We start from the raw sequence: 27,067 nt of genomic DNA, 5'->3' as shown, positions 1-27,067 counted from the left end.
GAAGTTGTAGCCCCACATCTGTTGTAAAAATGAGAACCATCCCAATCGTCTCAACATGGCTTTGTATGTCAGTTGATACGAATGATCAGACATTGCACATTCCTACCCATCTTCAGGGAACTGCAGCTGTTGGAACCCAATGTACCTTTGCGTCACCAGAGACAGTGATAGCCCCATTGTACGCTGACTCATCTGCACCATTTCTGACTCCAAAGGCATCCACTTCTAAAGCTATGTTCTGCCGCCAAAGGGAATGGATGAAGTTATCGATGCTTGATCCTGCCATGAAGATGAAGACCAGAGGATGTAATATGAAACAGAGCACTCAAAAATCTGTGTCCAGACATAAAATAAAAACTCTAAACACCATCACTCAAATCCTACCATTAAAATTGCCTAAGAATTTCCTTTTAAAGGGGGGAATTGCAGGTTTGAAGGTAAAATAGATTCTCAAATTACAAGAATGACAGGGTTCCTTTATGTAGACCTGAATATTTCCTTGTAATTTCTGCTAGCATAAAAGTATTAAATGCTGCTAATATTGTACTACCCAAGCTATTAATCTTCCTTCCTAAAAATCTGAAACATTTCTTTTCTTCCCAGAGTCCAGAAATACACTGACTTACAAAATGAAACAAGACTTCCATAAGTCAGTTAACAATCTCCTTTCTGAAAACCTCTTTGGATGTCTTGGGAATTTGTGCTAAGGTTTAAGTAAACTTTCAATCTTTTATTCTTCTGTTTTTAAAGAGACTTTCATTTGGTCCCATAAGTGTCTTCTAAAACAGGCAGAGTGTATTTTTCTTCATATTTTACGTTTCCCAGGGAATCTGAGCAAGAACATGGCCGGGTTCTACATTACCCACATATTTACCTGTTCTGTTGATGATCAGTAAACGGGTCAGAGGATCTTGCACTTGCTGTCCAGGTGAGAGGAAGTACATTTGTGGAGACAATCCCCAGGAGTAACTTCTTTGATATAATTCATAGAAGAGATGTTCCAAAAGTTGAGGGAAAAAACTAATTACAAATAGCAGAAACCTATGCAAAATAAAATATTAAAGAAATAAATAACCCATAGCAACTCTAGATTTTAAGCTTGACCAGATACTGGAGATAATTATAGAAATTAATCCTAAGAACTGATTAAACATTTGAATCATACTTCTCTCCTTCTTTCTAAAATGAAATAGTTCCTAGGTATTTGCCTTCGAGCTTCCTCTCTCCCCATTCACTGTCTGCTCCTGTCAGGGACATGTGATTTGAACTAAATGGAATCAGTAGCTTCTGGTTCCTGCTTTTAGTCAGACCTAGTCCTGGACATTGTAGCCATTTGTGTGTGTGAACCAGGGGATGGAAGACCTCTCGTCTCCCTCTTTAAAAACAAAAAAACCTTCCCAATCTCTTCAAATATTGTCCTAACAGATTGTTTTGCCTCCAGTGCTTACTGTTTCCAAACAGTTTTGTACTATTGCCCAATTTTCTTGATACGCTGATCTGTCAATGGCCTGTTTAAACTAAAAATGTAAGCCCTTACTGTTCTTTCTTATGCACATTATACATTTTAGCTGTATTTAATATATTCTGAAAATTATTTTTCTATTTCACACCATTTGCCATTATTAATAACAGCTCTTTAGATTTCTCATATATTCTCATAGTTAGTACTGCTCTTTATGAATTTATATTCTTTTTATCCTTGCCTAAATCACCTCCATTATTTTAACATCAAATCCAAATTCTCCCACAAGATTTTTTTCTCTGAAGCTTCTATTTCCACATTATGCCTTTCCTGCAGAATGTGATGGTTTACAGGATTGTTTGTTTTGTAAGTTATTTGTTAAGTACGTGCTTAATCATCCTCAGGTGCAGGGTGTCATGTTTGATTTTTTTGAGCTACATTACAAACATTTATCCATAGAGGATTCCACAGAAGTACTCTTAATTTTATTTAACTATTAGAATGGGAGAGGGACCGAGAGAGGAAGGGAACATGCACGTGTGAGAATGGCATCTTTGGATGGAGAACTGCATCTTTGGTTTACTTCCCCAAATGCTGACAACAGACTGATCCAGTGTTGAAGCAAGAACATGAGAACTCAATCATATTTCCCACTCAAGTGGAAGGAATCCATATTCCTTGATCATCACTGCAATGGCCCAAAGTTTGCGTTAGTGGAAAGACAGAGCCAAGAGCCAGCCTATGATGTGACACCAAGAGCCAGCCTATGATGTGACACCAAGAGCCGGCCTATGATGTGACACCAAGAGCCGGCCTATGATGTAACACCAAGAGCCAACCTGTGTTGTAATACCAGGTACCCTGCTGCGCAGCACAAGCTCTCACTTCTAGGCTGCACTGTCCTTCTCCTTCAAAGCAGATTCACTCGTGTTTGCAAAGCCAACTGGCTCAGAGCCTCAAGATGGTGACATAGAAATTCTGGCTGTTGCCAACCTGATGGTGGTAACACTAACTCTCACATGAATTTTTAAGACTGCTGGCCTGCTCTTTGGATTACAGACTTCTCAGCCCCCACAACAATAGGAAACAGTTTCTTACAATAAATTCCTACATTATCTACTGTAACAATAACATCTGTGTAAAATTAGAAGAATCCCAAACTTAATGTATTAATTTACATGCACACAAAGAGTCAAAAATGGCTTCCTTGTCTCAAAGACACTGTTCTGATGCTGGAATTCATTGAGAATTTTGCTTTATTCTCTTATTTTGAGTGAACAAACCCAGAAAAATTTGAAACACTCAAGTACTCACATTGCCAACAGGCTTTTTCTTTCATTCTTCAACTTTAGAAAGCGAACTTTTGCTATTGCACAGAGCTGCTGTCTCCAGAGAGCCATGCTGTTGGCTATTTTCCTGGTTTCTCTTAAGGAAGACAAAACTTGCTCCAGCTCTGTGAGGCTTCCCACGTCTTCCACGCCATCATTTGGTGATGGTTCCCAAATCCCACCATCTAAAGCAGAATTTCAGGACCTTATGAAGTTTCATTATAGTTGTGTATTATTTATATTTACTGTGATTCTCTTTTCAACCAAAGCTGTCCTTGTTAATATCTATAAAAGACACAAGTAGTCTAATCCATGTCATTACGATAACAACTTTTAAAGAATTGGAAAAGAAGAAAAAAGCATAGATGCCATAAAATAAAATCTTGTGCTTTCTGAAAGTTATCTGCCTTTAGACTCATAGGATTTGTTTTGTTCTAAGGAAATCAACAAAAAAAGTTCATAAACAAATCTGTACATTGCAAGAAGGAGACTATCTTAGTGTTTTTGAGCAAGGTAGGAGAGTTAGTACGTATGAGTCTCTCTCCTCCAGGAACATGAAAGTAGCAAGCATAAGTTATAATTAGAGAAGTTACCTTCTTGAAGAGAAGCATAAAGTTAACAACTAACTCTAGGCATCAAGAATACTAGATCACTGTATGTTAAAAATTAAATACAAGCCCCGGGCCCGGTGGCGTGGCCTAGCGGCTAAAGTCCTCGCCTCGAACGCCCTGGGATCCCATATGGGCGCCGGTTCTAATCCCAGCAGCCGCACTTCCCATCCAGCTCCCTGCTTGTGGCCTGGGAAAGCAGTTGAGGACAGCCCAAAGCTTTGGGACCCTGTACCCACGTGGGAGACCCGGAAGAGGTTCCTGGTTCCTGGCATCGGATTGGCGCGCACTGGCCCGTTGCGGCTCACTTGGGAAGTGAAACATCGGATGGAAGATCTTCCTCTCTGTCTCTCCTCCTCTCTGTATATCCGGCTTTCCAATAATAATAAAATCTTTAAAAAAAAAAATACAAGCCCCCAAAATGTATAAAGTATGCGACTTCAAAAACAGATAAAAGAAGAAAAAAGGAGAAAAAAACCCATGTGACCAATTAAAAAGCCAAAATTAATCAAAATGAAAATAGAGAGTAAAGAGTATACACAGTGCAAGGAGAATAAGCCAGAAGCAAAGAAGCGTCTTGAAGTCATCAGAAAGTAGAGACGATGCTTTCCAAGAAGCGACAGTCCTGGGGACAGCACAGCTTGAGCAGCCTGGGCTGAGTGCTGAAGAACATTGCCAGAAAAGCTATCATCGATGTGAGTTCTGCCCTTCTCTCTCTTACAGCATGTGTCCACACGTGACATTGTACAGATGCTCCATGGGAATCCGGTGTTGCACATTGCTTTCTTACAAAGAGATATATTTCCTCTCTGCTTTATTTTCCCCAAACCACCCTGAATAACAGCACCAATAAAAAGGCAAAATTTTACCATTTAAAGCATATTTTCAAGATAAAATATGACACAGAAAAGTAAAGTTCAATTTTATTTTCTCTTACTTTTCTGTTTTACCTGATTCATCAATAGCTGATTTTCCTTCTAATTTCAGGAACACTTCATTAAGAGTTGTCATGGAAACACCATAATTCTCAATGCCTTGATTACAACATTGATCAAGATCTCTATAAAGTTCTAAAAGTACACAAAAGATAGATCAAAAGATACAATTTATAACAAAATTCATAATGATTACATCTTGCAAACTATAAAATATTGGTAATAGATCAATGTATTCATAAGAAATAAAACTGCATACCAGTTGTTCTTTATTTCTAACATAATCTATATTACATGTTAGTTTCCATATCCTCTTGAGTATCAAAATCTAAATACTTTATTATTTAAAAAACTGAACAGATTTGTTCGAAAATATAATTTATTTAATGTACGCTTAAAAATTAGTTGTTTTATTTCAAGGAATATTTAGTATTAAATATTGATGTACATAGGACTATTTTTCCAAAGAACTGAAATTTGTGGTTTATGTTAGCATTGATTGTTAGGGAACTTTAATAACAAATTTTAAAAAATTAACATTTGTAGAATAAAGTGCCACAGAAACTTTTCCAATTAAAAAAAAAATAACCTAAAGGACAAAGTCTGCACGCAGTGTGTTACACTCCTCTCACTTTTTCCGTGTCTCTCTCCGTGATTCTTGTAAGAGGGTAGGACCTTAAGGAGCTTGAGCAAGTACTTTTAAGAGAAATTTTTCCTTTTAAGATGTTAGGAATGATCTTTGAGCACTTCAGGGAAAATAAAAGTTGAGTAAAAGATAAACCAGTTCAGTTGTTGGGATAAATAAAAGACTTCTATCTTAATTAAGTGTATTCATGATTTCTAAGGGGTTCTGAAATGCACCGAAGTATTGATTCTCTCTCCGTCTTTCTCTAAATTGCATAGCCGCTTTGAAACACATTGAATAGCAATCAGATACAATTGCTATGTGGTCTTTGCGATGATCTCTATTTCCATCTGAGGATATGTCTTGAAGACATTGTGTATATATATCTAGCTCTCGGCTTGTCACCAATTCTAGCATGAGTGCACCTTATCACCTTTTAACATATCTGGATTGAGAATGAATATAAATACTGCCGATCATACAATTAAGGGGGGTATTTAATGTGTCACTGGCACATCTCACGGCTGAAGGCATCTTAGACCTGGTGAAATAGTAAATTATTATTTCAAGACTAACTAGCTAAAAAAGGGGGCACAGAAGGGATTTCAGTTTAGGCCACCTGACTTTAGCGCTGGAGTTTCAATCACTACGTTCAATTATCTGCATGATTTCTTTATGGATCAGAATCACAGCAGGCTTATCAAATTAATCATGCAGTTATGACATCATTCCTTGAAGTTGACAAGGCCAGTACATTGCACAAACTGCACTTTAAAAAGAAATGCAATCTACCTCAAAACTTGTGGGAGGTTCAATAGAAAAGGTTAAAGCACTGGTCTCCCAGGATTTTGTATTTACATCAAAACTGTGACTCTAGAATGTGTGGCAGCATGCAGATCTATTTTAATTATGTTTGATAACTTAGATGATATAATTCTGTAACAATGTTTATAAAACAATCTATGTGTTGTGTGATTCCCTTGCCTGTTAGAATAATCTGCCACTGTTTGCACAGATCTTTTCCTATCCTGATCAGTCTCTCAGTCACTACTGAAATACACTTTACAAACAATCCCAATATTCATCTGATACTAGCTTGCAACTCTTGTTTTAAAGGTTTGTTATTTTATTAATTCAGAGTTACACAGAGAGAAGGAGAGACGGATCTTCCATTAATGGAGAGACAGGGGGAGACAGATCTTTCATCCACCAATCTCCATTAGATGGCCACAACTACCCCAGCTGGGCCAACCTGAAGTTTAGGAGCCAGGAGCTTCTCAAGGGTCTTCCATGTGGGTGCAGGATTCCAAGCACTTAGACCATCCTTAGTTGTTCTTCCCCGGCCTTCAGCAAGGAGCTTCATTGGAAGTGAAGCAGCAAGGATGCAGACACCCATATGGGCTATGGGATCACAGGCAGTGACATTGCATGCTATGCCACAACACCAGCCCTATTCTGGCAAATCTGAAGTAAGACACAGTGTCACTTGAAGAATATTCAAATCTGATGATTTGGTTAACGTGGGGATTATGTAAATAATGTCAGAGGCGAATACTAGAAGTGGCCTTGTGGTGATGAGCATTGAATGACTTACTGCATGGTACCAAGTACCAGCAAGCATTAAGACAAGCTGTCAGTGGCTGGCATTGTGGCACAACACGATAAGCTACTGTCTGTAGTGCCAGAATCCCCATAATGAGAATTGGTTGGACTCCTGGATGCTCCGCTCTGCTTCATCTCCCTGTTGATGTGTCTGGGAAACCACTGGAAGAAGGTCCAAGTGTTGGGCCTCTGTACTCATGTAGCAGACCCAGGGGGAGTTCTAGGTTTCTGGTTTTATGTTGTTATCATTTGGGGAATGACCAGCAGAGGCAAGATCCCTCTCTATTTGCCTCTTAAACTCTGCCTTTTAAATAAGTGAATAAATAAATATTTTTAAATTAGCCATCATTCTTATCTCCCTCATTATTTTTAGTAACACCACTCTCAGAGCATTCGATGTCTCCACATTTTGTTACCTGGAAATTTGTACGTTCTTTCCAAAGGTAAAATGTACACACGCTTTTCTTCACTCTGTGCTGCTAATTTGGCATCAGGAATGTGCCGTTTAATTAGTGTTGTTATATTTTCTGGGTCACTTATTTCATTCAGATGCAAACTGACATATAAAAGAAGCAAATTAAAGTTATATTTTATACAAGACTACTGTTATAAAAACAATCTCATAAGTAACATTATGTATTTAAAGGTTAGTTAATATTTGTGATTAAATGTATGTATAATTTATTAGAGGAAACCTGATCTAAAAATACTAATACAGTACAATCAACTTAGCAATATGGAAGAAGAACCAGTGATGTTTTAAGTTGGAAGAATTAACTCAAGAACTGCTACTTAGGAAAAAAAAAGATATTCATTTAAATGTTGGCTGGGGTGTGGTGGAGAGGAATGCACAGTTTTGTCTCTACTTTCTAAAAAACTCAACCTTGAAGTGTTATTTCACAGTAATGTGCAGGTTCTGTAAAGCAACTACAGCTTGATTATAGCAAAACAGAAATGTAGCTGACATAGTACAAGCATTAAGAACATGACCTTACTGCAAATACTAACGCAGATGCCCAAACTCAAACTACGTAACATCTCTCCGCACCTTTTCTCATCTGCGAGATGAGGTAACATCAGGCTCTCAAAAGAGCACACACACACACACACACACACACACACACACACACACACACAGAAGTGCAGATGCAGGAAGGAGGCTTAGTCTGTCAGTGAAGAGCATACTAAAGATGCCTGCCTCCTCCAGCAGAAAACCTGGGCCTCGTATTCAGCTGCGGACTCCCAAAGCCTGCGCATGCAGAACCTGAGAGACAGGGACAAAGTTTCAAGGAACCGAGTTCCCATCGCCCATGTAAAATCTGGACCAACTTCTCAGCCAGGCCAGGCTGTTTGAAGCATTTGGAGAAAGACAGCGTCTGGGTACAACCTCTTTCTTCCTCTTCCTCTCAGCTCTCTCTCCTTCCCTCTTTTTCTGCCCTTTCTTCTTCTTCTCTCGGCTTCTCATAAAAAAGCGTATGAGATAACTCAAGATCTCACACTAAGTAAGCCCTCAGTACATGTTAGCTTATTATTTTTACCATATTTTGTCTACAATTTTTCACATGAAAGTTGGTTTGCTGTTTGTTATGCAAATGTAAAATTCTTCACAAACATATTGAATTTCACAAGCCCCATGATCCGCCATGTTCATCAAATGTAGTAAGGTGATAGAGCGATGGGAGTGAGTGATAAACTAAAAAAATCTTTTCCTTGAAGCTTCTATGCTTTGAAGAATTTGTGTTGTATTCACCAAATTAAATATACATGAATGCGGTGTTTTCCCCAAGGGTTCTTGTAGTGATGATAATATAAAGTGCATGTTATAGAAGAAGTAAGGGAGAGAGGAGTTAATTCAGATGTATACTTTGCGCCTTGCCATGTGTTCATTTTTTCAATATTGTTAGTCTTAATTAAATGCTGGCATTATTATCACTATTTCTATTTTATAAATGAAGTTTATAAATGAAGCTGAGAATCAAAAAAATAAGTATGTCTCCCACAGCAACAATCTGTACTAGAACTTCCAGGTTCCAGAAAGAGAAGATGCTCATTAAGAAGAAGGCAGAAAAACTCTCAAGAGCAGAAGGACTTGGATGTGGCTAAGTAGTTGGAGAAGGTATCAGAAGAGATGTCTTCCCGCCATCAGAAACACACGGAGGAAACAGAATGGCTTGTTTTACTTGGAGGGAACCAATGCAGCTAGATTTTAATAATCAAGAGAATGGAACAAAAGATTTGATCAGGATAAGCACTTACAGCACACAACTTGGAGATCCATTTGACCCCCGGCAAGGATGTGACTTGAATGATTGTAAAAATAATAACTTAATAAGAACTATAGTAAGTACTTCAGGTCAAATCTGTAATCTTGATACAAAGAGATTGGCAGATTGTTAAAACTCTGACACGGGGTCTTCCGATTCGTCAAAGGTGAATAATAGCATTTTCTAAGGTATATGGAGGAAATTTGTACTCCATTTATGAATATCTTAGTATCTAAAATACGGAAAACATGTAATAAGGGATAACATTATTGAATAATAATAATAGTTATTTTCATGAGAAGGAGACAGGAATTGTGGAGAAAATAAAAATAAGGAAAATTAAGGGGAGCGTTTGGAATTGTCAGATGAGCAAAAAATAAATATCTTCAAAATATGAGGAGTTGGAATATTAATAAATGACTCTTCTAAAACAACTTATTATGAAAACATTTTCCCTAAATTTTAGTTAAACCTAATCCTTTTTTATGTTCTCAACACCTAGAATTTCACATACTCTGTAGTCTCCTTAAAAAGAGAGCAGGTGGGTAGCTCTAACATGGCTCTCTTCAAATGAACTTAGTCGTTGTGCAGTCCATGTTGACAATTAAAACCAGTATCACCTGCCCTCTGCGTGTTCAGCACGTTCCTACATGTTTCCGATGTGAAGGGCTGTACCTTAAATGGTAGCCAATGCCCCATTTCTTCTTCAGGAATAGAGAAGAACCCGCACATTTCAGCTTCCCGTTGGATATAAACACTTTCCTGTCTATTCAGAAAGAACCAAGAGATAAAGCGTATTAGAGAATTACTCCTTCACTACTTGTAACAGAATCCATTAATAAACACTGTATTTTAGGAGCATTAAAACGCACTAAAATAGACACATTTCAATTCTGACCCTATGTAAGCTACTTTGGCTGTCATCCAGGAATGACAATGATTCATTAAGCTAGTTATTTCTCTGGCCTATTTTGAAAAAAAAGTCACACATCTGAGAAAGAAGCCAACCAAGATTGACACTAAACACAGAATACTTATCTGAGCATGCTATAGTGTTTTTTTTTTTTTTTTTTTTTTTTTTTTTTTTTTTTTTACAAATAGAAAGCTGCTCCACAATGGGCTCAGAATACTTTTCTGTGATCCAAGTACTTTAGGATGCAAATATGCAATCCATAAAGGAAAATTTCTCCTTTGCTGGTCCATGGACGTCACCTGTGGAACCCAGCTAGGGAGCTCACTCCTTCCTGCTCCGCGTGGTGAGGAACAGTCCTTTGTGCCTCACTAAGCTACATGAAAGCAAACCAAAGTTACCAGCCAGGGTGTCAGCCTCATCCATGAACTGAGTGCTGAAGAGGATGGCTTTGCCCGATTTTCTCTCTTTTAAGAGATCCCATACTCGGTGCCTCGAGAGAGGATCCAATCCAGCAGTGGGTTCATCCAGTAGCAAAATCTGGACAGCGAGTAAGCACGTAAAATAGTTATTTCCTTTCAGGCAACATGTTGTTAAGTATTACTACGTTTTAAAGGATTTGGGGCTAATATCATTGTACTCAATATTACATTGTAAAAACTTTAATCATTTTCAAACTGGTGTAAGCTGATAAAATAATTTTATAGCCATAATCTGATCTGACCAGTAATTCCACTTTGATTTACCTCTGGATCTCCTAAAAGGGCAATCCCTAAGGTCAGCTTTCTTTTTTGTCCACCACCTAGAGTTCGAGCAAGGGTGTCTTGAAGATTTTCCATATCCAAAACCCGCAAAACTCGCTGTACCTAACCCAAAACAAGAAGTACAATTAGCCCCAAATCCAAGATCTTTAATATTAAAAAATAACCATTTTTTTTCTGTTCTGAATAAAGGCCTTTTAGCCAAATTTTTAGAAAATTAATTGCGTGGAAATAATACACTTTCAGAATTTTCTAGGTAAACAATTGTCATGCCTATGTGAAATCTAGCATATTCATATACCTCCTGCTCCACTTCATGGGACAGAATCCCTTTTATTTTAGCAAATAGCCAGAGGTTTTCCCTCAAGGTGAGGAAGTCAAATTGCACATTGGATTGTGGACACATGCCGATGAACTTGAGAGCAGTTTCCACGCCAGTCATTTCTGACGGCGTGTGACCATAGATGGTGACGGAACCTATAAGCAGAAGGTAGAACGTTACCATGAGGTCAATGTGTCATGTTTCCTTTAAGATGTTTTAAAACAGAAAATGAGGTATTTCAGTTTCTAGATCTACTTAAACATAGTTTACGTATAAAGAATACAAAATTGATTACAAGTTTAATGCTCTAGGAATGTTTGATCTAGTCATAATCCTTACTGGTAGCCAAATAATCATAAAACTATGAAACATGTAAAATGTAACAATATTTTCCTAAATATACACAATTCTGTATATCTTATTAAAACTTTACATAGACTTAAATATTTCTCTTAAACACCTGATTCAAGCAAGTAGTTATTAAAGCTAACAAAACCACACACTTTGTTGATTTTCTCCCATTCTTGTTCAGGTAATGTCATCTCACCTGAGGTTGGGACTGACAGCCCACTGAGTGTGTGCATCAGGGTGGTTTTCCCAGCTCCGCTGTGGCCGAGGAGTGCAGTGATCTGGCCCTCATAGATGTCTAACATCAGACCTGGCACGACAAAACACCACTGTGTTCAGATCTCAGGTGTTAACCTCATAGTCTGTGAAAGTTTTTAAATTTTTTACAGCGGAAATATTCTGCTTAAACATGTTCAAAATAAAATCAATCTTAAAATTCTTTTTAAGCTGCATTTCATTTGATGCATATTTTATAACTCAAGTATCACCAATGATATTTCATTTTGAAATTAGTACTTTTTTTATAAAAGCAACTTCATCATTAAAGAAGCTGCCCTTACTAAAAACAGCTTTAGGAATTTTGCATATGTATTTAAAATAAGGAATTTTATGATGTTATCATGTATCTTCTAAACTCATAAAATTCTAAGTGGCAACTTCTAAAAATTGTTGCATACGTTTTCATTTACTTGAAAAGAGACCTTTGTCTTCACAAGTCTTGATATTTGCCCCTGCCCTCTGCACCAAGTCAGCACAACAGTGAGGCACGGTCATTGAAGCAAACAGCCATGTCAAGTGCCAATTACCTTTCAACACCTCTACTTTTTCATGCTTTCCAGTATATTCTTTCTTAAGATTTTTAATTCTGAAAAAAAGAAGGAAATGTTTTGAGGGGACTGTGGAGTTGGACAGTGGGATGAAAAACCAGGTCTTTGAGGCTGCGAGGCAACACAGGGATTCTTGCTTTTAGACAGGCACTGGCACACGTCTAGAGAGCATTTCACTCTGATTATTGTGACCTGAGCAGTTACAGGTTACAGTCCAGGGGAGGGAGGGAGAGTAGCTAGCACACGGAAATATGCTGTCACAGGATTATGAAATGAGAGCAAATAACAGGAAAGCTGGAGGTGAGGCTGATGGTTAGAAGGGACTAGGTTGGAGAAAAGAAGCCGTTCATCGTAATGGGATGATTAGGGCTTTCGAGTCAAATTGTTCTAGATGAAGTCCCAGAAATGCCACTTAGCAGCTGTTTTGTAAACACACTCAAAACTTGCTGAATTCAGTTTGTCAGCAGCCAGATGGTGATGACAGTTACTATTATGTAGAGTTCCTTTGTAAAGTACATAGGATACTGCTGTAGAACCCAAAATGCATACTGCAAGGTGGTAAGAATGTGGCACAGAAAAGCAGGGCACCAAATGTTGAGAAAGAGGAGAAGCAAAGAGGAAACAGAGAATAAATTCATAGTCTGAGTTTCTTAGACAAAAATTCAAAGAGGGTATCCATCTACCCCAGCATAGAGAAGGAGAAGGAGAAAAAAAATAAGGATAAGGAGGAGAAGAAAGAATAGGAGGAGGAGGAGACCACCTGCTTCTATAAAGAATGAATCATAGTTTCAAATCCTGTGTCCTCGTAGCTACAAATCCCGTGTCCTCTGGGTAGGCTCTATCTCCACTCTCTACCCCAACCCCAGCACATTCGTCTTCCCTAAAACAAAATCTTCTCTAGTTTGAACAAGTTGCCTCCTCTTCTTTGAATACTAAATCCTAGAACCTAACACACAAGCCTTACGGAATTCAGTCTGAGTGTTTAGGTAGCAGATTCTAGATCAGGCAGAATCTACTCTAGGGTTGACTGAACAGTGACACTTCATTCTTTTGTCTTCTGTAGTAAGAAATGACTATGAGTCCATTTCACTTTAAATCCAGAATAGGATGAGCTAATGCTTCCTAGCTCTGTGAAGTGGTCTGTTGGATATAGTGCAGGCCACAGCAGTAAAACAGACAGTTACCATGTTGCACATAAAATTGTTTAGACTATCCTAATAGTCAGCTGTGTGGGACTAACTGTTTCAATGATTCCAACTAAGTCTGCAGATAAGTTTTTGAAACCATAGGGTTAATTTTACTACTTAAAATTGACAAATCTTCAAAACTTTCCTACTTGCTCACTTTGTCAATAAAAAATGCCTTTTTAACAGCATTCAGAGCTTCTATATGACTGCTGTAATCCAATTCTGGCCTCAGCTCTGGAAAGGATATAAACCTTGGCATTCCCATTTGGAACGGTTTCACAGTTCTTGAGAATAGAGCAGTAATGTGTGATTATGACAAAATACCAGTCTCTGTCATCTGCTCATGTTAATTTATGTCTCCTGTTAAAAACCAAATGCTTAGAGATGACAAGATTCATTAAAATAGACTGCTGGAAGTGGTGGGGCAGAAAGGTTTTATTGAGATTCACAACACCAAACCAGATGAATAAAGTTGAGGTTAAATATCTGGAGTCTCAGAGATTTGCAAGTCTCTGATAATCAAAACAAGAAACATTCAAAAAATGGATGCACACCATCTTGACGAGACGATACACAGAGCTCTTGCAGGAACAAAACCAAACAGCGTTACTATCCCAACTTTGATTATTTCCTACCCATCTCTCTGCACTGCGAACCTTTGCCCTTTTAAGCTTCACTTTTCTTTCTGTCCTCATCTTACTAACCAGAAGAGAAAGCAGAGAGAGAAAGAGAAAGTGAACCACAGAGAAAAAAGAGTGAAAATAACAAGGGAGATGATGACAGTCAGAGAGAGTAGTAGAACAAAGGTGAGAAAAACTGGGAAGAAGATAAACATGAGACAATCAGAGAAACAGAAATTTGAATGGTATTTATTTGATGGTTGTTGCCATATCTTAAGATATTAGTAGATGTGAAGTTGAGAGTGGGAGAAAACAGGTCTGCTAAGAATACATGTTCTCCTTCCAGTCAGAGCTGCCATCTTCCAGTAATTTGCCACCATCAGAAACACAATGGGAAAGAAGAGAGGCACCTGTTACATGTTCTCCAGGACTTTAGGAAATATGGAATTACTCCTTTGGCCACATACCTGTGCATTTACAAGAAATGCGACATTGTGGATATCAAGGGAATGGGTACAGTTCAATAAGGAATGGCAGATTACCCTGGCAAAACTGGAAGAGTCTGCAATGTTACCCATCATGCTGTTGGCAATGTTGTAAACAAACAAGGGCAAGATTCCTGCCAAGAGAATAAATGTGCATATTGACTATATTAGATAATCTAAGAGTTGAGACAGCTTCCTGAAATAAGTAAAACGAAATGATCAGAAAAGGAGGAAAGTCAGAGAGAAATAGTACTTGGATTCAGCTAAAGCCAAGCCCACTCCACTCAGAGAAGCCCACTTTGTCAGAACCAATGGGAAGGAACCTGAGCTGTTGGAACCCATCCTCTGTGAATTTGTGGCATAAAAAGTGAAAGAAAAATAAAAGACCTCTTGATGCTTAAAAAGAAAAGAAAAGGAATAGAGAATGAATGAGTGCTGCTTTTCACATGTGCCCTTGGCCCTGTGTAGGTGGGTACAACGGGATAGAGGAAATATGTGTACATCTGTGTTTTGTCAGATTGCTAGTCTCTGATTTGCTCTCTGTCTGAACCTCCATGTGATTGATTACCTGATAGCTTCTTTCCCATGGAATTCTGGAGGCACTGCTTCAAAGGAGTCATTACACGAGTGATCAGAATCTACCTCATTCTCCAGAACCATATGGTTAGGCCTTTGGTGTTGAAACCAACAAGAGGACTTCAGGAAAAACAAGGGAGAATGTTGATGTCCATATGCAGCTACATAAGCAGGAGACAATTAAATATAAGTCATCACTTCAAGGATTTTAGTCACATTAAGATCAACAGAGTCTGTTTTATAAACTTGAACTCACATTATCACTTCAAGGTATTACTGTTCAGACATGCTTTGAACATATACGTAACAGTAAGGGAAATAACTGAAAATACAACTGAAATGTTAGCATCTAAAATGAGAATCACATAGCATGGTTAATGAAATAATAACCTCATCAAAGGCAAGTATTTGGCTTTGTGGTAAAGTGACCACATTCCACATTGGGGTACCTGAGTTCCAATCCTTCTTCCAGCAAATATGGACCCCGATATGTAATAGAGGCTCAAAAAGTTGAGTCCTTTCCAGCTGTGTGAGAAGTGTGGCTGAGACCTTGGCTTTGAGTCCAGTTCAGCCCTGGTTTTGCAGGCATCTGAGGACTGAACCAGTATGTGGGAATTCTCTTTGTATTTCTGTGTATCGCCAAGTCTCAAACGAATTAATTAATTTAAAATTCATGGAGTAAGATATTTCAGGAGTAATTTAAATCTAATGTTATGAAAAAACATTACTTCAATGTGACTAGGTGTTTAAATGTGGCTTTCAGAATTTCTGGAAAAAGACATTATGTTATTTTGTGATATTGTGCTGAGAAAAAGGTGTTGGGTCATTGCATGGGCATGTTTTATCAAGCCAATAAGCAATGGATGATTCAATGCTATAAAGACTATCAGAGAACATGCAGGATCCTCTAAAGTTAGGTGTAAATTCTTAAGAATACAAGAAATAAGTAAATGCCTGCTAATGAAAGAGAAAGTGAAGGGACCATTGGTGCTAACACTCATATAAGCGTAGCTTTAGATAATTATTAACCTCATCAGAAATAGGAAGGTTAAAGGATACAGAATTCCAACAACAGTAGAAGGAATTAGAGATGAATGAGCAAGGAAGTTTTCACAACACAGCATGGATGATTAACCAAGCCTGTTTCTGATTGTGCTTCTACTTTGAGTGTGAATTGTTAGTAAGACACGCACAGACATAGAGTACACACGTGCACTAGCCCATGGTTCACTGTATAAAAACACTTCATATGAGTTTTTTCTGGCAAAATAATACTGCAGTTATATCAATACAAAGACAGTAAAATAACTATTGAGCATTTCAAACGAAACAAAACAACACAGGATTAAAAAATTGGTGCAGGTTTGAAATTTTATATGCCAATTTTGTGAGATTTTTGAAGGAAACTAGGTAAAAACAAAGCATACATTTAAGTAAAAGAAAAAAGAAATCTTACAATATGTGGTGAAAAGAGGAGGATACCATTAACAATGCATACTTTTGTAAACCAGAGGAGACGGAGAGGCATTTTCAGTCTTGTATTCCTTTACAAAAGATTATTTAGGTATTCATTAAGAGAAAGAGAGAGAGGGAGAGAGAGAGAGCGAGAGAGAGAGAGGAATTAATTGTCCACCTGCTAAATGACTACAACAACCGTGTCCAGATCAGGTTGAAGCCAGAATCCAGGACCTCCATCCACGTCTCCTACATGGGTGGAGGGGGCCGAAGGATCTGGACTGGCTTTTACTGCCGTCCTAGGCATACTATCAGGAATGCTGGACCAGAGGCCGAGCAACTAGACCTCAAATCAGTATTTCAAAATGGGATGGTGACATCGCAAGCTGCATCTTAACCCCCTGCAACACAACACTGGCCCTTCTGTTTGTAATGACTTCTGATAATAATAGCACAAGACCAGTGGCCCTGGAATAATAATTATGACTTAAGAAGTAAGTCCAGTGCCCATCAAAGAAGCTGTAGAACTTGTCATTCTATTTTCAAGTTGATAAAAAACTATGAGGATTTATGGGTAGTGAATATTATCACATGTTAGTCTATGTAGCTTATGATACTCACAGGATTCACTTTAATCTTGCAGTATGATAAATGTTATTGCTGGAACACATTTCACTAGATTTTTAATTATTAATTACATATATAATTGTTGCAGTTGGTTTTTGTTCATTTAGATTTTGCAACCTTATACAAATATCAGTTGCCTAAATATACGTTTCCCTGTAACATTTTTTGTTGCTTCTGTCAGTCTAATTCTAGTCTCAAAAGAAGAAATGAATTCCTTCTTGTTGCTTTACTGTACTCTCTCTTTCCCCTCTTTGATTTTCTCATGGAGTAGTTCTCTTGTTTATTTCACTGGACTACATTAGATTCATATAAAAGTATGATAGTAAATATCATATCAATACTACCAAATCTCAACATTCCTAGTGCTGCGAGATCTGAAAGAGCAGAGTGCCATTACTATATATCAGTTCCCTCAGAAGCCATTAGAAAGATATCTTCCTTCTTTTCATCCTCCTATTCTTGTTCTGCCTCTTCTCTAACACTATTTGATATGTACTAGGATGTGACGTCATAGGTAAAAATGTGTTTCATAAAAAGATGTTGTATGCAATATACAGTTACAATCCTGTAACTGCGTTGCAATGGCACTGCTGTTTGCTGAGGTAAATGGGAGGCATTTAAAGATGCTGAACATAAAGTATCAAGTACTAGGACTCATATCACTCTGAAATAGCATTAAAAGTGTAATTATTAATAATCTTTTATGAATCCTTTACAAATCTCAATAAGCTAATCTTCCAGCCACAAGCACCAGGATCCATACGGGCACCTGATCGGATCCCGGATGCTCTGCTTCCCATCCAGCTCCCTGCTTGTGGCCTGGGAAGGCAATTGAGGATGGCCCAAAGCCTTGGGTTCCTGCACCCATGTGGGAGACCCTGAAGAAGATCCTGGCTCCTGACCTTGGATAAGCTCATCTCTGCCCATTGCAGCCATTTGGCAGATAGAAGATCTTTCTCTCATAATTAAACTTAATTATGTAAATCAAGTTTACATAAATTTATTCCTTTATGTAAATCTGCCTTTCAAATAAAAATAAATCTTTACAGAAAGGATGTCCTGAACTTTTGTAGTACATCAAATCCTCACAAAGTGATTCTACAAACAAAATGCAGAGTATCATCAGTCTAGCTTAGAAATTTCAAATGAAATACTAGATAATTTACATTCAATACATTAGTTCAGCTATTTAATGAACATGGAACTACTGAAATTGTCTTGAATGATAATCATGTTACTACTTACTGGGCAAAATTTTGTCAAAATACAACGTCAATGCCAAATAGAGAAGACTATCAAAAATCAGCATGAAAAGATTGGCTGCTATTAGATTTGGGTGGTTTGAAGACTTCAAACTGATCTCAGAATCCACATCAAAGTCCAAATGTATAAGCTGGAAAAAAGACATTAAATTTTGAAAGGATTAATACAGAATTAAAAATGATTCATTTCTTGTTTCTGCTTCATACTGGGCTGGCAAAGATAAATAAGGCACAATTCCTGTCTTCACAGAGATTAGATCCATGGGAAGGACTTGAGAAGACAGTGGAAGCTGGCAGCTGAGTACTAAGGGAGTCTCAGTAGTGGCAAGGCTCCTAGAATGAGGTGAAAACTCAAGGGAGGTGGTTCTAATTTACAGATATTTCAAGGTTAAGAGAGAGTAAAAGGAGCGTGTGCTAGACAGGGGACTGCATTTCACACTGTAACACCAGGGAAGGGTGAAAAGTACTGCAATTGTTGGAAAGAAGAGAGAACAATGATTTAGTACTGAATAGCACTAAGACGCAATGAGTATATATGTAAGAATTCTCCATTCATCATTTAACAGCTATGATGCTATAACTAAAACTAAGCTTTTTTTGAGAAATTAAAAATAGTCGATTGAAAAAATAAAAACGAATTCCAAGTTCCTGACTTTCAAAAGCCCTTGATAATATATTAAGGCTCATATTTCTTGATCACAAAATCTGTTCATGCTCATTGGGATAAAAATATTGGAAGTAGAAGTTCAACTGTACAAACAGAACATGTCTTAAAGAACAACTAATCAAAAAGTTGTTTAAATTGGCCTATATCTTAAATGTTTATATTTGCAAAAGGGGATGGAATTCATGCACTGAGTACTAAGCATTGAAATTCTACCCCACTTTCAAAGCTTTTGTCCAGAGTGAGTTGATCAGTTTAGTGTTTACCTGGGCCATTCCAGCAGTGAAGGCAAAAGGGCTCACGAGACAGAAGGACCATTCCAGAAATTCAGGAAGATGTCTGTACAGTGCTGTGAAGCCCAGACTCCCCCAAAAGACAATAAGGAGAAAGATGACCAGGCCAGCAAGGGAAGGTTTCTTTATCAGCACACTCATCAGGAAAGCTAATGTTATCTGAAAAGAGAGAAAAGCTTTCAGCTGGTGTATAATCCTCCAACAACCGTAAGAAGCACATTAAAAGGAATTTCATGTTGCAAAGATCTATTTCATTTGTTTTCTACCTCTAAATGCCATCTCATACAAATACAGAAGGTAAAACTGGGTTGGGTACCACATGGTTGACAACATAGGGGTGTAAATGGACCAACTCACCAAAGACAGGCCGTAGAGGAGAAAGAGGGCAAGCACTACCACGGAGCCAGTCAGAACGACAACCTGTGCGGATTTTATGATGAGAGTCATCACGATGGCTGTAATACTGATGAAACCAGTATACATCAAAGCCCAGGAAAGCCTAGCACACAACAAAAACATTCAATTCAGCATACTGTTGCTCCACCACTTCTCTCATTGATTCAGCAAATGATCTGTGAAGTTCGCTGTTTACCAACAATTAAGAAAATGCAATAGATAAATTGAAATACTTTACTGCCCCAAAGCTCATATTCAATAGGGCAAAGTGGGGCAATGAACAAGTAAGCACATATAATAGATTGCTCATTGCAAATTAAGAAAGCAATAAGCTGGGTGGCATCCTGGGAGTTACTGGGAGAGGTTTCCAGAAGGAGTTCTTCATGGAAGACATCTAGGACAGTCTGTCAATTCAAAGACAGCTCCCTTCAGTGAAGTAATTGCACAAACAACATGTCCAAAGGTTAGGTACCTTTATCATCTAAACAGGCAAATTTTAAATATTTTAGGCTTTTTAGGTCATATGGTCTCTGTTGCAAGTATTCAGTGTAACTTAAAGGTAGTCACAGATAGTAGGTAAATGTTGTGGTGTTTGGTTCTAATAAAATATACTTATAGGCAATAAAATCAGAAATGTTTGTAAATATTAATGTGCCACAAATGTCAATGTTCTCTTGAATTTTGCCACACAGTTAAAAATCTAAAAACCATTTCTAATTTTCAGATTGTACAAAACCAGGCCATTAAATCAAACTATGAAACAGAAGCATAGGTTGAAATACAGACATAAAACATATATACAGAGGTATAGATGGTTATAAGCATTGAGTTTTCCTTGTGACCAACGTCAAATACATGAGAAGCAATGTCTTTAAAAGGAAATAGAATAAACTTCTAATCACACACTCCTAGGTTCAAGTCCTCTGTGCTGCGTTATATATATGTACATAGTCCTAACATGTAGGTCTCAAATGTCTTTTAACTTCAGTTTCCCCTACTGGAAAATAGTAAAAAGAACTAAATAAATTATGTAGCTTATGTATTTAATGTGGCAGCTGGTTTAGAATGGGTCCAAAATCAATAGTTAATTTCCTCATAGTGAAAGTAGAAATGCTACCAGGTTTTGGGATTCTTGTTTTTAATGTCTAATTTTTTTCTTTTGCAAAATGAAACAAGTTTATTTTCTGCAATAACTTCTGTAAATTACAAAGACAAAAAGCTAAACTACAGCACATAGCTTTTCAATATTTAACAAGAGTACAGCCCCGACACAGAAATGCTGCAGAGTATAAAACTGGAGACATTTTGTAGGATGCCTAACTAAGTGTAGCCTTTTATCTTGTTTCAGGATGCGTATTTATTACAAATGTCTAATTGTAATGATTCAAATTCACAACACATTTGGTCATTTGAATTTATCTGTGCCCTTTAACCTTTTCTTAATCTCATCTTCTCTAATTCTGCATTTAGTATGCTGAATGCTTTTGTAGAAAAGTAAACTTGATGTCTATCAACATTAAAATATGAAGTCTTCATATTCAACACTATTCTTTAAAGAATATGCAGCTTGTGCCTAGAACCACTCTAAAAATACTACCTATCTTCTTAACATTGTGTTAAATAGTGTGCCAGAGGCAAATCCAAGGTTGAAACCATTGTTTCTGATTCTAGAACTTGCGCTTTTACCACCACCTGTCTTATATGTATCACTTCATGAAACTCATTAAACCTTTGCTCATTATAAACTAGATGCTCTGTTTCCTGACTTGTATCTATTATCTTCTCAGGCCATAATATATTTCAAAAATTTACCAAGTGTAACCTAATGCAGAATGTCTCACTTTTCTTACGCACCATGTAACATACACTTAAATATATTTCTTTCTTTAGTCCTCATGATTAATGAAAAGTAGATGTTAGCAACGTATTATATTAGAGAAAACAGAGACATTAAAATTTTAAGTAAGTTAGGTGGTGCTTAATCAAAGTTGAAAAGGGAGGCAACTATGGCTTCTGAGTTAAGTTCTAAGTTCCTACTACTCTTACACTGTTGCATCCAAGGAAAGCTTATTACTTAAAGAATGCTATAGGTTCATCTTTCTTCAGTCTCATAAAAATAATGGCTCACTCAATGTGAGGGCAAAATCAACTATCAACTACTACTACCTTTATCAAAGTATCTGAAACATCATTTCCTCACATCATAACTGCCACTTTCCTGGAAGTCTAGATTCTGAGAGTCGTCATCTGTTTTATTCGAGCCATGCTTGCTGGTATATATCGGATCAGGTTTTCCTTAAGGTCAGTAATAATAATATAACAAAAAGTTTCAGTATCAAGCCTATAAATCCACTTTAACTTTTCATTCACAATGCACTACTTGATGAAAGCATTAGGTGGGAATACGGTACTTGACAACCCTAAGAGTCCACCTTGTGAAGCCGTCCTGTTTATGCTACATGATGGATTATGACTGTGATTTACCAGAATGCTGACTCTTGAAGTCCCATCATTTTCATTAATGGTTTCATATTTTGCCTTTCTTGTGTAACACTGACTGTTATATAATAGATGAATGCAGAAAAAGAAAGAATGCACACAAAAATAAAAAAGTCAGTTGCAACTCCTCCTTGAGCAACAAAAGGTAGTATCTTCATATTTACGCCAGTAACAGACATTAACTTCTCCATCACTGAATGATTTGTTGTGATCTAAAGGAAGACATAATAAACAGTGATCAATATTCTGACTCACACATAATGCCTTTTCTCTGAATTACAAGAAATCGTATATATTTCATATGTGCAAACTTCATGCTCTGGCCCCTTGACATTTCTGTAAAGCTTCAAGTTTTGTGCCGACTCCATGATTCCTACTTGTCATATTCATTGCATGAAATCCTATTCATGCTTTAAAAACAAGTTGTGATGTCATGTACAGTTAGTAGATTCTCCCTTATATTTCTCGTTTGGGTATGTCTTGCATTATTGTTTGCTTCACATGCATTTAAAATTCTGTAACTGGGATGCAGGCCATTTGGTGCAAGAGTTAGATGCCAGTTGACCTGCTGCCACTCTGTAATCAGAGTGCCTGTGTCACAATCCCCTCTCTGCCTTTAATTTTAGCTCCCTGCCCATGTGCATCACGGGAGGCAGTAGTTGGATCCTGGTCACTCACATGGAACAGTCAATGGAATTCGGAGTTCCTGACTTTGGCATGACAGCCATGCCTGTTGGGGGCATTTGGGAAATGAAACAGCAAATAGAAGGTTTCTCTGTATGTTTGAATCTCTCTATCTCTCTGACTTTCAAATAAATGGAAAAAATAGAAATTCATCATAGAATAGAAACTATTATTATGATGGTATGTCTGTATTTCTTACCCATTGTACAGTGTATATAGAAAAGGGTTTCTATAGCCTACTTTTTTTTTTAGGTTCTTAGTAACATTGCTTGAACCTAGAAGCGTTTTGGTATTATATGTGTAATCTGTTAAGCAAATAAATAATATAACAAGGCAACTTGTAACCATCCATCAAAACTGAATTTATAACGCAGTTAGGTTCATATAACTTAATACTCACTTCTATGATAGCAGCATTAATGGCAGCTTGAAAGGCCACAAAGCCTTTCTCCCAGAAAATTGAACTTTGACACATTACTTTTTCATCCATTACTTGACAATGAGCTTTAGGGGAAAAAAGAATATATTCACTATTATGTGATGGGGAAAGCTTGGTTATAGGAAAAATGAAAAGGCAAAATACTTCATAATACAGTCAAATATGATTATAGAAAAGAACTAGACTTGCTGGTATATTTAAGAATAATTCACCATGATCTTTCTATTCAAAATATAATTCTCCATATTAGTCAAGAATATTTTTGCTGGGACCAGTGCTGTGGAGCAGTGGTGTAAGCTATTGCCTATGACAACTAGCATCTCATATGAACTCTGATTCAAGTCCAGGCTGCTCCATTTTCTGATCCACTCCCAACTAATATTCCCAGGAAAGCAGCAGCAGAAGGTCCAAGGATTAGGCTCCTGCTAGTCATGTGGGAAACTCAGATAGGATTCCAGGCCCCTGGGTCCTAGCTTCTCCCCGGCACAGCCCATCATTATGGCCATTCAGGAAATGGATCATTAGATGGATTCTCCCTGTCTCCCTCTCTCTGCTTCTCTTTCAAATATATAAAAACCAAATATTTCAAAAATAATGTCTGTCGAACTTTTCTATTATTGGTGTCAAGAAGACACTTTAAAATTACTAAGCAAGGGTCCATCCTAAAAATTTGCTGAGGAATGACATAAGATAATGATACTAATTACAGTTTTAACAAAACAGGCCACTTCAGAATTTAGGTTTTGCCAAGATGTCATGGCATAGCAAGTTAAGCGTCAGTTGGATGCCTGACTCTCATTTTGGAGTTCTTGGGAAGGAGTCCCATCCCTACTTCTGATCTAGCTTCCTGCTAATGCCCACCCTGGGAGGCAGCAGAATATAACTCACGAACTTGGATTTCCTGCTGACCATTGGGACACCCAGCTGGCCTCTGATTTCACCTAGCTGTGGTGGGCATTTGCGGAGTGAAACATTCTGAGTTTTTGTCTCCCTCTCACTTTGGTCACTCTGCATTCAATTAAATCAATAAAACTGAAAGAGGTAAGCGTGGTTTAAAAAAAATTGTTATTTAATAAAAATGAATCTCTTTTGTGATCAGAAATTAAATGTGTTTGCTATGTGCTTTTGTGGCTTATTTCACTCCTTCTGTAACATTGTCTCCTTGTGGGTAAAAAAGCTGAAAAATGATGGCGTGCCTGTTGGAGTGTGTGTGTGTCTACGTATGTGGGTTTTCTCTGTCGGCAATGTTACCTGCATGGTCTCTGTGTTCTTTTATCTTGGGGATTCGATGTCCCCAGGAAAACTTCAAATGATATGAGAAGGTATCATTGAAGATGACTCTTACTGCATCTATTGAGTCATTTAAGTCCAATTCATTCATGCTTTTATCATCAGGCCACCCCATGACTGTTCTTCCTGTGGCATGGAAAGAGGAAATAAGATTTCTATATAGCAAGATAGCATGCCATATTACATTATTATTTTATGTTAACTTGATTTCTTTCCTCATGGCAATGCTGAGCCAAACTGGAGTTAAAAGTCGCGAGGTGGAATTATAATACCCTAGACAAAATCAGAAGTGAAATATTAGCAAATAATTTTATTGCAAATATATTATGCCTTTCCTAATAAACTGTTTAACGAAATGATTTAAAGAGCGATGCATTTGAAATAACAGTAACAGCAGGGTATCCATTAATTTTACTTACACATATACCTAGCTAACGTTGAATTATGAACTGTGGTTTGATAAATATTACAAGAGTGATTTATATATTATAAAGTAGGCATAAAGTGGATATCTGTTATAAAGAGTGGTTTGTAAGTCTCCTATCCAAGACCTTACCAGCTGCTTTCTTTCATGGTGAGACCCCTAGGTTTCACCGACACAGGTTGGGAGAGATAGTTACATAATTTTCTCTTTGGTCTATTCTAGAATAGCATTCCACTACACAACAACAACGTAATTACTGAGCTTAGTTTCAATTGCTATGTTCACTCTGCTTGCCTTTTCTTTCTGGTGAATATTTGTCAGCTATTAAGGGGATCTTCTTAGACTCATTAACTATCCCCTTTTTTGCTTTTTTCTCTTGTCACTTCTAAAGATATTGCTTATATTTGGGAGCGCAAGGTAACATGTTGTTACCTACTTTTTTGGTAAATATTGCCTATGCGTTTTGATACTTTGCTACCCAGTTTGTCTTTCACTTCTCACATATTTGAAGAGATTAAAAACTATGCTGTTACACCATTCAATCCTCACAAATATTCATTTAAATATCCATTGATATAACAGGGGCATCTATTATATAGCAACTGTTTTCCTAAATAGGAGACTGATACAGAAAATAAGAAAACTTCCTTAATATTGGAAAAGAATATATATATATTAATATATTAACTCTAGGTACTTGAAGTTTCAACACAGTTTATCAAGGCAATACTAAAATATATATTTTGCATATAAGGAAATCCCCATAAACTGACAGAGAACATACCTTTCATAAATGGGGCAGAAGCCACCTTTTTCATTATTTCTCGTGTAGTTTTGGATTCAGGTGCAAACAAAATCAGATAATTAGACTCATTAAAAGTGTCTACACATCCTAGATCCACTGCCGGCATTTGCGAAGAGTCATGAACTTGATGTAAATTTAAAGAAAATAGGTATGCAAATAGGACCAGAAGAAATGAGAAAAACCACTCCTAAATAACAATGAGAGGAAAATGAAGGCATTTTTAATAAAAGTGAAAATTCAAACTGTCATTTTCTTTTCCCATTTGTTTACATTTCTTCCCACTGACATTGTCTGTACCTGTAGTGTAATTATGTAGAAGTATTACAATTTACACTTTGATTATCTTTTACATTTTTGCTTAATTGCAAACTAATTCTGGATTAAACTCTTTGAACTTCTGTATCTGTATTTTAATGAGATTCAGGTGAGTTTATATATATAGGAGTTGTATTCTCTGAAGCATATACATGTAGCTACTTATGGAAGTATTTTATGAATGTAGATACTTTTTAAAAACAAGAATAGAATAATGAGATATTTTAATGTTTTATAAAAATAAGTTTTAGTGTTCAGAGCTCATGCCTATAATTCTGAGGAACAGTAGGTTTTTCCCTAACTAGTTGGATTCTTTATTTTGCAGAGGGTTAATCTTGTGACTATAAAGTAAATTTAAAGTATGCCATTGCAAAAATTGAAATAAAAGGATGGAAGGTGGAGGAAGGGTGGGAGTGAGGGAGTATTTCATATGAAACACATGAAGTTTGTTCTCTAGATAAGAAACTAAAATTTTGAATAAAATAGCATAGCCTCAAATTGGAAAAAATTATCTTGTTAAATAGCATTAGAATACATATGCACCATTAAATAATGAAGCTATAGTATTTTGTATTACTTGAAAAAATTTTTTTCCTTCTACATCTAAGATCATACATGCAGACTCTGAGCCATACCAACAAGGTGTCTCTTTTTCTTCTCCACTTTTTAAGACAGTTCTTGCCAAGAAGAGCCCATGTCTGCTGACCCACACTTCTGTGCCTCTTGCTCATTTTGATCTGTTTGTTTTAAAAAGGAAAAGGACATGAAGTCTGAAAGGTCTGACATAGAAAACATTGTGCAATCACACCAAAAATTCAAAATTATTACAGCTGCTTCCAATTGCATGCATAAAGAAGAAAGAAGGCATACGGGTGAAAGAAAAAAAGGAAAAAACAAAGAAAGGAGAAAAAAGATAAACAGACATTCAAATTTTTGTTATTTGAGAGTACTGAAAACTCACACAATATGATCAATCATGTAGTTCTCACTGAGCTATTAAGAATTATAAAGTTGTAAGGTGTCACATTTTGTTAACCCTGTGATGCTGGCCATT

At 37.1% G+C, this 27,067-nt stretch overlaps 1 protein-coding gene and 1 pseudogene across 1 annotated transcript in view; one reads left to right on the top strand and one right to left on the bottom strand.

Annotated features, from left to right (window-relative positions):
- The window catches only part of ABCA9 (ATP binding cassette subfamily A member 9), a 45,751-nt gene extending 19,005 nt beyond the window's left edge, over positions 1 to 26,746 (bottom strand). Inside the window, exons 1-20 of the mRNA XM_004592954.3 lie at positions 26,649 to 26,746; positions 25,678 to 25,885; positions 24,431 to 24,595; positions 23,141 to 23,244; positions 22,042 to 22,268; positions 19,519 to 19,660; positions 19,135 to 19,320; positions 18,188 to 18,335; positions 14,853 to 15,021; positions 11,972 to 12,030; positions 11,365 to 11,475; positions 10,797 to 10,972; positions 10,481 to 10,600; positions 10,136 to 10,274; positions 9,500 to 9,590; positions 6,977 to 7,116; positions 4,349 to 4,468; positions 2,777 to 2,975; positions 875 to 1,041; positions 146 to 279 (exon numbers count right to left, since the gene is read on the bottom strand). Of these exons, the coding sequence (XP_004593011.2) occupies positions 146 to 279; positions 875 to 1,041; positions 2,777 to 2,975; positions 4,349 to 4,468; positions 6,977 to 7,116; positions 9,500 to 9,590; positions 10,136 to 10,274; positions 10,481 to 10,600; positions 10,797 to 10,972; positions 11,365 to 11,475; positions 11,972 to 12,030; positions 14,853 to 15,021; positions 18,188 to 18,335; positions 19,135 to 19,320; positions 19,519 to 19,660; positions 22,042 to 22,268; positions 23,141 to 23,244; positions 24,431 to 24,595; positions 25,678 to 25,885; positions 26,649 to 26,744 (2,901 nt within the window). The 5' untranslated portion in view covers positions 26,745 to 26,746. The remainder of the gene's footprint in view (positions 1 to 145; positions 280 to 874; positions 1,042 to 2,776; positions 2,976 to 4,348; positions 4,469 to 6,976; positions 7,117 to 9,499; positions 9,591 to 10,135; positions 10,275 to 10,480; positions 10,601 to 10,796; positions 10,973 to 11,364; positions 11,476 to 11,971; positions 12,031 to 14,852; positions 15,022 to 18,187; positions 18,336 to 19,134; positions 19,321 to 19,518; positions 19,661 to 22,041; positions 22,269 to 23,140; positions 23,245 to 24,430; positions 24,596 to 25,677; positions 25,886 to 26,648) is intronic.
- On the top strand, positions 14,169 to 14,648 carry LOC105942220 (large ribosomal subunit protein eL21-like; annotated as a pseudogene).
- Positions 26,747 to 27,067: the final 321 nt, after the last annotated feature.

This window comes from Ochotona princeps, chromosome 17 (assembly GCF_030435755.1).
Source record: "Ochotona princeps isolate mOchPri1 chromosome 17, mOchPri1.hap1, whole genome shotgun sequence".
Classification (NCBI taxonomy): Eukaryota; Metazoa; Chordata; class Mammalia; order Lagomorpha; family Ochotonidae; genus Ochotona; species Ochotona princeps.
Note: the sequence above shows the minus strand (reverse complement) of the source record. Positions and strands in the feature narration are given on the sequence as shown.